The sequence below is a fragment of the Solenopsis invicta genome, chromosome 9 (assembly GCF_016802725.1).
Source record: "Solenopsis invicta isolate M01_SB chromosome 9, UNIL_Sinv_3.0, whole genome shotgun sequence".
Classification (NCBI taxonomy): domain Eukaryota; kingdom Metazoa; phylum Arthropoda; class Insecta; order Hymenoptera; family Formicidae; genus Solenopsis; species Solenopsis invicta.
Window position 1 is genome coordinate 13,952,178 of NC_052672.1, and position 16,492 is coordinate 13,968,669.

General features: G+C 38.8%; 1 protein-coding gene across 2 annotated transcripts in view; it reads left to right on the forward strand.

Moving 5' to 3' along the window:
* The window catches only part of LOC105193438 (discoidin domain-containing receptor 2), a 206,924-nt gene that overhangs the window by 131,066 nt on the left and 59,366 nt on the right, over positions 1-16,492 (forward strand). For both annotated transcript variants that reach the window (XM_026135908.2, XM_026135907.2), the window contains one exon: positions 2,904-3,006. In XM_026135908.2, the coding sequence (XP_025991693.1) occupies positions 2,904-3,006 (103 nt within the window). The remainder of the gene's footprint in view (positions 1-2,903; positions 3,007-16,492) is intronic.

The window sequence follows — 16,492 nt, forward strand, 5'->3', positions numbered from 1 at the left end:
ATTAACTCTACTCAAAACACACTCTGCAGTAAATAGAAATCATCATTTTATTTATCCATCGATATTTTCACGTTCCTCCTCGTGTTGAATATCTGTTTTGTTGGAAAGACACAAAGCAACGGTTGATTAACTATGACGAGCATTTTGTTTGCTGGATAATTTTCGGACGCGAAACATCGGATGCACCAGCGGTGTGGCCCGCTAAATTCAGGTTAGCACGATAATTGCAACACAGTTTATCTCAGTCGCACTGTGTCGCATTAACGGATGCAGTATAAAAGCAAATTCTAGATGCAAATAGGATCGAAGCTGCGTAGTCTGAATAGAGAGAGGAACACTCTAATATTTATTAGATAATAATTTCACGCACACGTACAAACACATGGACACACGCGTGCGCATGTACAACCGAAATATAACGTAATTTTCCCGAATTTACTTAAAAAATCTATTAGAATAACTATTTGTGTCAAATTTCGTGTATCTTAATCAATACTACTTATTAGAAAAAAAAACACAATATCAAAATGCACAATATTAAAGACAAGAATTTAATGAGAAAGGTGTTAATAATCAGATTGAGATACATCAGTATTACACTAATAACTTTAAGCATTAAGTGTGCAATAATTTTTATGATTATTTAGTTAAAAAGGACAATATAAAGAAAATGTAATAAAGTCTAACAAAGAAAAAGCACGCTATTTTTATGAAAAAATGCAAAGGAGCCGGTTGATGGCGCACTGTAAAAGTCATAACTTCCATTTGTAAAATTTTTAATAAAACAGCAAACACGATGAAAAGAACTTCTGTTAAATGGACCTCGTTAAATGAATCATGCATGCCATTGCCAACCATATTTTGCGGAATATATTAACCACCTACAGCAGAGAATATTTGGCACAATCTGTGAAACGTACTTTTGTAATATTTATCTTTTTAATCTCTTCAGCAGCCATTTTAGTGCGTGTTTGTAACAACCGTAACCAATTCTCGCATTTATTCTCTTGTTCATGATTGACAATGTCACGATGGAATTCACATTCTTTTATATCGCACTTTTTTTGTATTTGTAAGCATTGTGTGATACAATGGGTACAAATATTGAATTGTTCAGTTGCCTGCATTCATGCGATTATATGTTTATCAGATTACCAGATCAGAAGCGGACAGAATTTTTAGTTTATCGATTACGCTCGCCCGCGTATGAACTTTAATGTCTGTCTTCTCTGAATTTTCTAACAATTTAATTAAAAGCAAAATTTTGCTACATGCGAGAAAGATGCGGATTCGTTCGTTGATCACGATGTAACTGCAGAAGACCCATAAACGGGGAACGTAGTAATCTCGCGTTTGACATCTTTGGACGTATCGAACGCAGATTTTAGTCGCGCTACCGCAACACACGTCGGAGCAGGTTTCAGTGGTATAATGGACGGTAGGTGAAACGTAGGGGACAGTTACAAACACAAACGAAGTTTTGTTCGCCGTAATGCCGGCTCATGGAGACCATGGCCGGTAGTAGCTCCGGAGGCCGGGCTAATCCCACGTCCGCTGCATTCTGCAGTTTTGAAACTTTCCACCGTAACTGCAGCACCGTAGTTTAAGCGTAGCGACGTCGCACGCGCAGGAAGGTATATACTGGCCGGGCTGACTCTCGCGGATTCGAAAATTTATCATGTTCCGCGTATATGTATGCCGACATTGTCATCAGCGGTGCCATTGCCAGTTGATATTCCAGCTATCGATTTTTCACAGTGACGTCGCGCAGACATTTTATATACAACGGCGAAAAAAGATATCGGAAAGCGCCGGTTTCATTGACGCTCTGCGCGCACGGTCGGTAGTGTTTATGCATTATTTTACATGAATATCTCTCGTCTCTCCGACATTTTCAATTCGCGAATGTCGAAACGAGAGTAGAAAGAATCTCCGTGTCTACATTGAATCAAAATGCCAATAAGATATTTTGAGTGATACCCCATTTTTATGCGCTTTTAACATTTGTGTCGCAACGGCAAAATAAAGGAACATAGAAAATCATGTCAACTGTCATATTAACTGACAAATATTTTATATCAGTGCCAATCAAAATTTGTAATTGACTCGATGTGTATCGTCTTTTGGGCTTATTAATTTAATAAAGAATGTCATAAGTGTGCACGTCGAAAGACATGTCAATAGTGTCAACACCAAGAATTATAAATTTTGTACAGCACTCTACGATGCGTTATAACGTCAAAAATAAAGAAACATAAAAAATCATATTAAATGTCATATTAACTGACAAATATTTTATATCAGTGCTGTTCAAAATTTCTAATTGACTCGACATTTATCGTCTTTTGTGCTTATTAATTTAATAAAGCATGTCACAAGTGTGCCGAAAGATATGTCAATACCAAGAATTATAAATTTTGTACAGCACTGTACATTAATGCGTTATAACGCCAATCATCATTTTACTTATGATGAAAATAGTTGTTAACTTACGGAGAAAAAGAAACCGGAAAAAAGAGAGGATGCGACGCGAGCGTTCTACGATTGTAAATTGCTTCTCGTGTGTACCCAGCAGAATACGAAGTCGCATGTTTGTGGCGACCAGCATTTCCAAGGATTTCGTTGGAGAATTTGCACATCTTCGTGATAGTGCTGTTAGTAGCGGACGAGATTGTTGACAATGAAATTCTTAGGCACGACAGAATAAAACCAGGAATCTTTGCAATTTTGCAAATACGTAAAATTAACTGTTCGATGCTATTTGCCGAGACTGAATCCTCGCAGGAATAATCTATTATTGTGTTACCCATCTTCCATTCGAAGTTTTCATTTTAATGCACGACATTAACGAAATGAAGATTGATATTGAATTTCGTCTAAATGCCGTCGTGAATTGTTTCTAGGACAATGCACTACGGCGTTGGGCATGGAGAGCGGAGAAATCCCCGATGAAGACATCTCGGCGAGTTCTATGTACGATCCCAGCCTCGGACCGAAACATGCCAGGTAAGAGAACAATCGTATCACGAAACGCCCGTCAAATTGCCCGTCGACTATTTCGGTGTCTCAGAGAAACGAATATCCGACCATTGTAATCATCGAATCCGTTTATCATCACGACAGTTTTCCATTACCTTCTTATCATATTTTCTCCGCAGAAAATTAGAATACTTGCTCCTCATTTTTTTTTTTACGACTATTATGAATTCTATCATTGAACGTTTTAATTTTTCTGTCTTCTCGTACAATTTATTTTGCAGTACTTTTTATTTTTTCATAACTGTTTATATAACTGTTATTAAAAATGGCTGGATATTTCCATCAAGTTGGAATGTACATTTGAGACAGTTTGTTTAAAAATAAATGAAGCTAAAATTTATATTTATAATTATAAAGCCAAATAAACTTTCTCTCTTACATATTTTAATTAATTAAAAAACTATAATTTACTCCAAAACAGATTTTAAGATAAAATATAATAAAACGCAGCGCACAACACATGCGTACATATTATACATCATGCGTCTCACGTTAGAATTAAATTAGGTAATTGCCATTCGCATCTCACTATATTATCAAAATTCCTTTAACCTCGCAATGTAAATCGCGTGACACGAAAGAATGTCTCTCGCGCAATGGCATTAGCGAACCTGCTACATGGTTCACTTTATTTCTTATTACAACACCGAGATTAAAATCACTAGCTAGAGTACGGCGTTTGCGTTCCGCGCCTTAGGTGTATTAAAATTTTAAATAACATGCGGCCTCAAAAGCAACGGTTGTAAAACTTTGTTATCAAGAAACGAATGGTGATGATGGAAGGATGTAAAGTAGGGGAAACCTTTTGAATCGTCCGCGCAGTAATGGCAAATTAATTTTATGAGAATCGTTATATCTCTCTCGTTCGCGATGGCGATCTTTTAATGGCTTGTATCTATTTAGTATGATTATAACTATCACGAAATTTTTATATACATATTTCTTGAAAAATATGAAGTGTAACGTAGCAAAACAAATAGGATAGTCATGAATATTCTATAATCGATTCATAACAATCCAGCTGTGATCGATAACAAAGTGAAAAAAAAAACTAAGATCGATCGCTTCGATGAAATTGGAGGATTATCAACCGCGATTAGAGCATACAGTCTCTTCGCGCACTCCCGTCATTAATAACAAGTTTCCTATCCGGAACACGTAGACCGCAGAAGCGAGCGGTGTGTCGAGCGGATCGATCTCGTCAACGATACGCGACAATTTACGGTAGGCTCTTTGCGCCCACCGAAAACCATGACATGATCGCCGATAATAACCGGTTTCGTGTTTCGATACCCTTGTTAGGGTGCCACCAAAAATAACGTCGACAAATTAAAAAAAAAAAAAAAAAAAAATGAGCAAGACTACTTTTTGGAAGACCATCGCGGTGAGATCGTTCGCCTATCGTAGGCCACGCTTGGCAATTAAAAAATTTTAATTAAACCGCCGTACGCGCGACCGATCAGACGTGACGTTTTAATTAACGATCTACTTCGTAAATCAAAAAGCGGCCTATGCGGCTGCATATTTCGAGGCAGAGATAGCCCTTGCTGGAGAGAGTTACGTCCTTCGAGCAAGTCGTTACCGGAGAGTTTCGAGATACACGGCCGCACACAAGTCCGGCACGATGTAACGTAGAGGTAGGGTGGTAGCGGCCGATGGGAAGGGGGGTCGAGACGGCGACGGCAGTGGTAGAAGGGGTTTGCGCTCGACCCCTACAAATTACCTCCAATTTCGTGTAAATTCCTCGTGCCTGCGTCAGCATAATACCTGTATTAGAACGCCTGGCTCCGGCTCTTAGGTGGCAATAAATCTGTATTAGAGCAAGGCGCCGCTCCCACTCACAAAAGGGGTACGACACCCGGGACCGGTTAATTTTTCAGGGCCGTGATTCGTCCGCCATGTTGCCTGCAATGTTACCCACCACGTTCCAATGGCTAACAAATATCTTTTTTTCTTCTCAATTGGCAGATAAACTTGTCTTTTTTATCTCACGCTTCTTTTATAACTTTTATTTCGCCTTACTAAATAAACGTCTTATTTCTATACAAATAAATTTTGATAAAAAATAATATACGCGTAAATGGCACTATTACATGGATTTATTATTTTATTCAAATATTGGAGAGAATGTGGAAAACGCAATGCGGTTTAAACGCAAACAACACTATTGCAATATATTAGAGTAATGGTAACCTCTCATTTCTTGCACCCGAATGATAGTCCAATATACGCTTAGTGTCGCATTGTAACACGACCCATAGAACGCATACGCTGTTTAAAGTAAATTATACACATGTTTTCGCGCGCAGCGATTACCGAAATAATTACAAATGTTCGCATTTAGGTTTGTGTTTGCAAATTAAGGATACACGAAAATTCTTGTGTGAAAACTATATTGCTATTATAAATTGAAAAGGTAATTATAAACATATTATTAAGCACAATAATTATGAATATATTAATTATGAATACAATACATACGATTCGGCATTGCACCACGTTACGGTGAGTAACTTTGAATGGCAAACGTTTTGTTTTTGTGCTGAAATGATAGTTTATCTTGATAATATATAAATGTTAATTATTACAATCACATAATTGAAGTATCATTTGAAATACTTCCATAATTGATGAATAATTTATCCGTTTTATTTAATTTTTCTCTTAGGTGTTCGCAGCTCTCCAATTTGTTCCTACATCAATTTTTATTATATTCTTTTATATTGCATAAAATATATCGTGTATGTATTACGAGAAATTATTACGATAGCTTGCTTGAGAAAGAATCCTAATACGATTAGAGTGTTAACATCGCTAGGGCGGCAAACGTATCAGCAGTAACTATCAATTACGATAATTGGCGGATTCCCGGATCACGCTGGTAATCACTTTAGAAGCTCTCACCGCGATAAAATCTTTTCGGTGTCACGAAGCGTGAGGATGTTCGGAGCGAAGACACTCGCGGTGTGTTTCACGAGCATCTAGTCTTGAATCTAGTTTCAGGCCGCGGTTGTTCGATAATTGATGCTTATCGCGATACACGTGTTATCGCGCCGCGATCCGCGATAGCGCAAAATGCATCACGCCAATGCACGATTATAATTATAGATGAAAGATAGATTTCCATTATGAGAGGCCGGGACTGCCCTATAGAGGGGGCAAAGGACTCCGGATAAGATATTGCCCCGTCGCGCGCTACTCCGGGCTGGAATATGATACAACATTATACAGCGTAGCGTTAAAGTACTGCATTTCAAAGTACACGTAGTCGGGTTCTCGGCGTAACGAAATTGCATCGTATATTTTATTAGAGAGGGTTTGCGACAAGGCAACCCCCGCGACATTTTAAGATCATTGTCATCTATTTCGTCGGAAGGATAAGTAGGATATATGTAGTAAATAAATGTGGGACCGCAATTACATTTATTATCCGTAACGCTTTTCGCGGGTCAATTAGTTCCCTGCGCGACATTTCGTTTCTTTGCAACGCGCTCCATTAAACAACGCGGAAACCATTCAACTTATTTTACGACGCTTCACATTCTTACTTATATTAACTCGGAGTGCCGAGCCTGACAACATCGTCACGCTTCCTTTCAGCTTTTAATATACGTTTTACGTAGTCACGATCGGTGTACCTGGCAACGTACGTAGCAACGTCCGCGTAAATAACGACTCGAGGACAGACAATGGGGAAGCAGGCAGTATACGAAATACAAAAGGACGAAAGAAGTCGCGGGACGGCGCGACGCGAGAAAGCGCGTCCACGCACAAAGAGACGCGATCGATAAAGGCCCGGACAGAAAAGTGGACGGGCACGTCGGTACGTGCAACGAAAAAGTTTTTCCGTTTTCGTGTACCTATGTGGTGGCCATTCGTATCGCTTTAGAGTTGGCACGAAAAGGAGGCAGCTACGTACGAGGTGGCAGCTCGCCGTAAGAGACGATGAGAAAACGTGGAATGAGATGAGAGAGAAAACGAAAGAGACGGCGAAAAAAAAACAGGTACGAGAGGGAGAGAGAAAGAGCTAGTGCAAAGACCCCAGGCGTGACAAGCCAAAATCTTCGATGCGCGAAGGAGCAATAGGGGAGGAGAGTCGCCGGGGTAAAGGGAGGCCCAGAATCACGCGGACATAAACTGTCCTATGCCGTTACGTGTGCTTTCAGCAGCCGAAGCCGAGGAAAAATGGTAGCCATATTCTCCTAGCCTTCGAGCCTGGCTATCTTCCACTTTGTTACGATTCGAAAACCCCGTGCCTCCGGTAGCTCTCTCGTTTCGGTGATTTATGTAACACCGCCTCCTCCTCCTCCTCCTCCTCCTCCTCCTCCTCCTCCTTCCCTGGTATCTCGCCCGTTTTTTCTCGCGTTTGTATCGCTCGAGCAACTACGCCTCTGCCACCGTCACCGCTGCCGTCGTCGTCGCCGTAGTCGTCGTAGTCGTAGTCGTCTGATGGAGCAGGCACTTGGCTGCGCCGTATCACACCACCGGAAATGCGCCGCGCGTTCCATGGCTTAGGCCTCACGTTCGCGTGACGATGTGCTTTCGTGGTATAAATCTTCAGGAGGTTTCGAGAGCACCCGCCTTGAGCAGCGACCGACTCCATCTTACGCGGCGCTGATACCCAGTTCCGGCCGTCCGTTCTTCTAGCTTCCGGGCCAAGAACAATTCCGGAATTCTTTTGATAAACGAAACAACATTCCGTGCGACACTGTATTTACATGCAACGTACAGAAAACAGGCTCCTTGGCGCGAAGACGTATGTCGCGGATGAACCTCGAGGGATAATTCAAAAGTCGATGCGATCGTAAAAGCATGTTTAAAGAGGCAATTGCGTAGAGAACAGACGCTGCTCGTTTACAAGCTTGCACGGAAAATTGGGTAATCAAAAAACATCAACTATATTCTTTTATCAAAGAGCTCGTATTGATTATTTATTGCATTTATATTATATTAGTCAATCGGAATAATTGTATAATAGGTAACGCATTATTTTTATTCTTTTTATATACATAATACAATATTTATTATTTCGGAAAATTACACTTTTTTCTCGTATCATTCCCATCAAACGGGGATTTTTTCATTAATGTAAAATGTAACACTCTTTCCTTAACGACACAAAGATTTTCTTCGTACAGAATGATTTGGTTTAAAGCGGATGAAGTAAAAAGTAAAGACAAACTACCCCTCGCAGCAGAAGCGATAACAATCTTTCGCAGAAAACTTTTGTCCTCGCTGCATTAACATAGTCGTTAAAATACAACTAGGTCGCTACGAAGATTATGTCTTATTAATTCATCTGTTTGTGGTGAAGGTGCTATATTTCAATCTTCTTTCACGGCGGAGCATATTATGCCGCGCAACTCTGAAAGTTCGCATTTTAAGCGACTCGCGGCTCGAACGCGCGCCTTTTCGCGAAAAAAGAAAAAGTTGTTCGTTAACGCAAGAATTCTGCCGACTTTTCTCTCTCTCTCTCTCTCTCTCTCTCTCTTTCTCTCCCCCTGTATGTATAGGATGCTTCTGATGATCGCGCGAAAATATCTAGCGCATTTCACGTCTTTTAAAATATCAGTGCAGGGAGGCGGTATCACGATATCGAATTCCCATGGAGAAGTTCGGCAGTCGATCTGCCTCAGAGAGATATTATTCTGTCGTATGCGAATCGGGGAGAACGTGGCGATAACGAAAATCTATTTCGCCGCTTCCGCGTTCCGTGTCGAGCGTGTGAACGTTGCTCCCTATATTTAGCTGCACACACGAACACGCCGCATGCATGAACACCTGCACCGTCACACGTAATACACATATATCTACGCGACGTAGATATATATGCATTTATGTGCATACGATACCTCAGTATGCGTGCATGTACACGGGCGCGATTTTCAGTCCCGATTCATCGAATATCAGCGACGTTGACATATCGGGGCTTCCTATCTCTCTCTATTCCTCATACTGTCAGGAAATCGTGAGCAACCGAAACGAATTCTCCGTTAACGATCGCGGAGATTCGCCCATGAAATCGTCATTGACGCGGGCGTGACTCACCTTTCAAATTTTCACGGGCGCGCTTGATTCGACAAGTATATTCAGATTTTCCTATCAACTTTCACGAACGTCGCGCAAATGCACATTTTCTAATCGCTCGCTATTATAGCAGTTCGTATTTTTCACAGTGGTATCAGAAAAATTATATTTTCACATACCTTTAATATTAAAAAATTTAATTACACATGTTATTAATTTAGAAGTCTTTCTAACGATAAGGTAGTTTTAAGAAATCCTCGCAATGTAGAATATCCTTATTGGTAGATACGATTCATACATTCTGTGAAACTTTCTTCCACAAAATAAGACTTGAGCTTTGCAACCTACCACAAACTTCATGCCGAAGTTGTTATACGATGAAAGTGTCTCTGACGTTGCCTTATGAAAAAAATATGACGACAGAAAAGACTTGCCAGAAAGCATGTTTTTCGAAGACATTGTACGTATCTAATTGTCGTACAATATAGTCTTATGATCACTTACAAATTTAATCGCATTTGTGAGCGATGGAAAAAAAATACAAAGTCAATCGCGATTTGAATTCGGAATCCCTCGTTCCGTAAACTAGCGCTCTCGATGTTAGCTAGACCACGACGCTCCACTGAGACTGTGACTATTCTGCTGACTTAACACCATTTAATGGCCATACATTTCTAAATCTCTTTAAAATTTTGTTGCTGAAAAATTTTTGCGAGATACATTTCAATATAACATAAACGCTAGAAAACGTATTTTTATATTTTTCGATAATAGTTATTAACGGGTATTGATCAGGCGTACACACATGACGGCATTTGTTGAAACAATGCTGGTCAAAATATAAAAATATAGGTACCTTTATTCGTTAGTGACGAACTCGATTTTTCATATCTGTACATTGGTGCGCTGCCGCTGTTAGAGGAACTTTTCAGTTCTCGTTGTTTCGAAAAATCACGAAACTCCCTCTCTAACGACCGCCGAGCGCCACGCTGGATATCGATACATTCACTACATGACTCGAAGTTTTAGATTCGTTGACAACGCCGAATTCTGTCAGTGTAGCGCAACGAAAAAACGTTGGGTCGCTTAACATGACCCGCGAGACAAATATTCGCCCGAGATAGTTTCCGGTCGAGTCGACGGCGAATTGTGCGGGCTGTCGGCGCTGAAATATGATCACCCAGACAATTTTCATCGCCATTCTGGACGATGCCGTACAGGTTTTGTAGAAAAGTTTCTAAATTGTTGCGGATATTAATGTTCCCTTGTTCTCCGTTGCGATACAATCGTCGGAGAATTGATCAAATCATTATTATTTATGCAATGTACGCGCGCTTTATAGAACTTGAATCATTCGCAACCGAGATTCTCAGTTATGATAAGAAATTTCCAATATTGAATGAGAAGAATCAAGATAGTTCTCTACTCTATCCAGTAATATATATTATATTTATATGAATGGAAAGATCGGTTTTGTTGAAGTACAATATTTAAAAATTTAGCTAGACATAGATTTAAAAATATCTTTTTTGGACCATAAAAATAATTATGTAGGACGCTCCAATAAGACTGCAAAAACATTCTAGCAATCAATTTGAGTGTTCTACATAATTAATTTAATAGCAGCAAAATTATTTCCAGATCTACTAAATTTTTAGACAATTTAGCAGAACCATTCCCTTTTCGCATAAAAATCATATATAGAAATATATAGAAGTAAGAATACATATCGTTTTCTGATAATCCTTATCTCATATGTGGAGAACGTCTCGCTGCGAAATGTACGACTGCACTCTCTAGCGGTCAAAACATTTTAATTATCTCAAGAGAAATTCAAATGTTGATGCCGTCGTATAACTTATATGGCCCCCTTACGGCCCATCTTTACGCCCGAGATGAGAATAATAATTTAACTGATGCGAGTGTATTAGCACGGAATACGAGTACACAACAATGAAACACATCGTCTTACATCATTTTGACCGTAAAGAGAAATATACGGGGCACATTACGGACCAAGCTTTAAAGGGTAGTGATCAAGCGCCGTCGAAGCGTCGAAAATGGGATTGTGCCATTTGCAGATTGAGTTTGACTCCTGGAAGGCGTCCCGTGGGATCGACCCGGATGTGTCCTGACTCTCCCTCCCATTTGCTCGCGTTAAGCAAGGGCGAGATAAGATGATGCGGTATTATAAATATATATGTTGGTACCGCTTTATCTCGGTTATCACTCTTGATATCAGACTATGAAAAAGAGCCTCGACTGCCGTTCTTGTTAACATACAGTAGCTGTAAAAGATAAAAAAAAAGAGAAAATCTTGAAAATTAATGGAATATCATAATAAAAACAGACCATAAGACCATGAGAAATAATAGGAGCCGCAATGTAATTTATAATGTAATAGCTGCCATTAAATTCGGATGTCTTTATACAATATTATACACGTCATTAACACTTATCAGACACAATGTTTTTTTTTATTAGGCAGCAGATATTTTATATTGAAGTATTGGAATGATTAAATATGAATTATAAACACAGTTGAGATATCGCATTAGTTTTAATATAAAATTACATTGTTGTTGAAAAAAACAAACGTCGGTAAAGTTCTCGGAACGGATGGTGCATAAAAATCAGTCGCAGTGGAATGTCAATTTAGATTATTTCAATCAAAAAATACAAAGTATTTTAATTTAATCGTTTTAATTGGAAAATTTTAATGAAGCTTATAGTTTAAAGAAATCCGGAATAGGTTGAGGTAATTGAAATCAGAGAGAAGCCTTTTAAATAATATAATTTTGCCTCGGAATTGTATATTCACTTTTTAATTAAATTATATACAATATATAATGGAAGCTTATTGATCAGTCGTAGAATCAATACAGATGCTTTTTTAAGATTAAGTCAGAAATTAAATTAGGCGGCAACTTTGAAAACATTTGAAACTATTTTAATTGAACAACTAGTCGTTTCTTCAAAAAAAAAAAAAAAAAAAAAAAATTAACATGTATTGTAAATTTTATATTTTCCAACAGCAAAATATCATTGGTTAGTAAAATAGCGTCAACTTCTTTTTTTTACTGTAGTTCGTAAAATCGCGAATAGCCAACTAACGCAGTCTAATTCCGTGCAAACTTTGAACTCTGCTTGCAAGCAGCATGTCGTTCATAAAATTCCTCAACGCGTTCATGAGCTTTAGCATTCGAGATTGGAGATCTCCTACGCGGAATAATACCATAACACAATGCGATTCGCGCATCGCTCTTGAGCGTTATTGTGATTCGGAAACGTTTTAATATCGATGGCTCGACATTCCCGGCTCGTCATAGTACCATCTCATCCCTATCCATCCCTCGTTCTTTCCACGGTGCTGTCCGTTCGCTTCGATCGCGGCGCGAACGGAAAAAGGAAAAAGCTTGCACCCGCGTAAAATCGGACAGGCCAGCTGGAATTTTCACGGATCATTTGGCTGATGGCATATTCGGCAGCAGCATTCCCGGCATATTCGATAACAATGCCCGCAAGCTCGGAAGATAGGAGGAACGACGTCTATGTGTGCGGACGAACGCGCGAAGGACGAACGCGCGAATACGCGAATATGCGTTGTTGCTTCTCACATCGGCACGCTATAATCCGCGCTGGTAGAGCGTGTCTACGTACACTCACTGCAGATGCAGTCCATGATAGTCCTACATGCTATCTGTAAAGCTCGATGAAGCGAATGAACCGTGAGGACCGGCTCTCCTGTGAACCCGTTCCGGCGGTAGCACATAAGGTCAGAGTTCGATCTGCCAGAATACTTTCACAATGCGACTTTTCCTTAACTGATTTTACTTTACTTTAACCTGCGGCATATAACAAGAGATAACATTGGACAGTATGAGTATACCTACCTAAGAAGTAGCGTGAAAATTTAATTATTCAAAACGTAGAGAGTATATATATATTAGAATGCACACAAGTGCAAGCATAACACGCAAACAATCATATCTCATGCAATGTGCAACTGTAAATAAGAAGAACAGAAAGCTATGATTATTTTTTTTTACCGCGCTTGCTTACAGCTTATATCGAATGATAATATAAATGCTAATTTGAAGATGAATATCGTTCGCTATATTGTTAGCATGCTGTGAAGCTATTTTGATTTGCAAGAAGATTTTCAAAGCGCAAAGATGACACTTTTTTAACTGATAAATTTACTTCACCTTAACCTAGGGCGTATAACGAAAGATAAGATTGGATGGCGCGATGTAAAGAGAATCATAAAAATTTAACTATTTAAAGCTGATATGCAAATTTTTAGAACGCACATGCAAGTGCGAATCATGCGAATATAATACGTAAACTATTATATCTCGTGCAATGTGGATGATTAAAAAAAAAAAGAAAAAGAAGAAACTATAATTATTTTTTTGCTGCTTTCCCTTAGTTTCAAAATATTGAATGATAATATATGGAGCTATTTCCGTCTGCAAAAATACTTTCACAACGCGAAGCTGACACTTCCTTAACTAATAAATTTACTTTACCTTAACTTGCGACAAATAATAAATGGATGGCGCCATATATTTAAAGAGAAGCATGAAAAAAATTTAATTATTCAAAGCTTATATAAAAATTTTTAAAACATACACACAAGTGCGAGTATGACACGTAAGCTATTGTATTTCGCGCAGTGTGGATGAGTGAAAGATAAGAAAAATAAGAAGGTTTACTTATTTTTTTCTACTGCTTCCGCTTAGACTACATATTGAACGATATAAATGTTAATATAAATGTTAATTTGAAGATGGATATCTTTCATTATTGTTATCACGCTGTGAAGCTATTTCACTCTACAATGACGTTATCAGGCTTTGACGCTATTTTCCTGGGAACAAAGCGGCACGTAACGAAAAAGAAAAAAAATCATATATCTTTCAGTGAACATCTCATATCTCTCTGAATCTTTTGTCTCTGGAAGAGCATGTGCCTATCGTCACCTACAGTGACACATTTTCGTGCCGAGTTTCTGCAGTCCGTGTAGAAGCATTTATTTCCAGAATAACCCGCGCTGCTCTCGGAACGGGTGTTTTTGTCTTTCGCCGGGTGACGTAATCGTTGCTCATTTCGCGTCTAATTAGCGTGGGGATTAGCCTCGAAACGGTCGTAAAATGTCGCGCAATGCGTGTGTGGCTGCCTGTGTACCATTTTATTCGTTTCGCATCTCTCTTCGGTCTCCCGAAAGTGTAATAACGGTTATCATCGAAATCGCCATATCACAGGAAAATTTAATTAGTTTTTACCAGCTATTCTCGCGGCGAGACGGAGAAGACTCGAACTAAAGCTGGGCACGCTAGGGAGATAATAGAAGAAAGCAAGCGGGCTCGTGCGCGGCCTGAATATAAATATGCCTTAAAGAAGAGGTAGAATGTGATCGGCGCAACGTTTTGTTGTGGCTGGAAAATTCAGGCTTTCCAAGTGAAATCGGACGTAGCTATCGCGCGGGATACAATATGTATATGTACGCGGACGTGTTTGAAATAACGATCGATTTCATCACCGCGAAAAATTATGAATGAGAGCGCGCACAAAAGGATGTGCAAATTACAAAATGGTTTTATTGATCGTAAGTAATTCAGCTCTGTAATATCTTTTGTGATCCAATATTTACTGTGCACACATTATATCACATTTGCAAACGTACGCGGTGCATTTCTTCGCGATTAATAACTGGGAATTGCTCATTTTACTGTAAATTTTCTGTATTTATCGTGATAAAACAATAACCTTAATTGAATGAATTACGGGTCGGTCCTTTTACAGAATTACGGAAGATATTTCGTAAAAGAAGCGTTTTAAATTCACAAAAACATGGCGCGGAACGGATAAAGCTTGACGCATTAATTTGTTAATAGCCATGGGAATTTCGCGTAAAAGGCAACGGGAAACTCTGTTCTATGGTCGACCGAACCAAACGTGTATGTCGCTAGTGTTTTAGCTGAATGAAACAATGGACGCATATCTACGTGACGTTGCAAGATATTGTCGTATGAAAATTATTACGGGTTAACGGGGATGCCGGCCTCCCGTTTCTCTCACTCGCTTTAGAAGTCTTGTTTCTCCTTATCCGCGTTCGCCGTGGCCCACTTCCAAATAACAAACACGCTGCGCGCGAGGCAGCGTGGATGGTAGCTGCGGCGTGTGGCGGTAACGATCGCGGGTCATTAGCAATGCTAATGCACCTTTCGACTGATGAGGCGGCGTAATGCTTCTGGTCGGCCCGTGGGCCGAGCTCTCTTACCCCTCGTACATTTCTCGAGAAGACTACTTTAGAGACCCAGGACCAGCTATAGGATGGCTCTGGTCGGTTCGTTGGTTGACTGTCGTAAATTGTACCGAGGAGACTATTGGCTTCCTATTAAGATCGCACTCTCCATTTATTTAAAAAAAAAAAAAAAAAAAAAAAAAAAAAAAACTGGAGCTGAACTGTGTGTCGCATCGCATCTATATCGTTTTTTCAATTAAATCCCTCGAAAAATATAGTGACACGGAATATTTATAGCAAGAATCTAATATTATTAATGGTTCTTTACTTTATTTTGTTTTATTTTACATCCAGCTTAACTAAAAATAAAAAGTCTGATGTTATAATATTTATAATATCAGATATCATGTTCTTTATATACGAAATATATTTTTTGAAAAAGAACAGCCATGCAGTGCCATTAAATTTTATTACTTTAAATTATGGTTAATCGTCATCGTGCACGTACTTTTATTTTCTCTTTTCAAATCGTCAACATTACAATAGGCTATTTTAATAATAAAGATTGACCTATTAAAGTTAATTACTATGATGAGATAATAAATCGTGTATCACAAAATTTTCCAATATTCCTAACAAACTTACGATCACAAAAACTTATAAGAGTTTTCTTTTTTTATTATTATTAAGTAGTTCCTAAGCAGTACATTTCCGAACGTACGTTTACGTTTCTACGTCTAACAACGGGACAGCCTTACATTTATACTCCATGAATCCTCTACGTTCGAAGAAGGCACGTAAGGGAATTTTTACGACTCCCGGTACGCCGCTTTCTTTTATTTTTACGTTCAACTTACAGAGCATCTGGAAACGTTGATGGCGCAATTAACGGGCGGAAGTGCTGCAACATGGTCAATATTGTATCTGTTGTCAGAAGTCACTTCTCGAAATAACAAAATAATGAAAAAAAAAAAAAAAAAAAAACAATCTCATTACAGAATTTCCAAAATATTTTTCAATTTTCAAATAAAACAGAATTTTTGATAAAACCGATAAAGCTTCCGTTTCTATTGCAGATATTAACAAAATACTGCGCGATAATAAAATGTATTAATACCTAAATTAGCAAAATTCAGCTTATTTTATCTCAGAAATTGAATTACATTTAATTTGAAT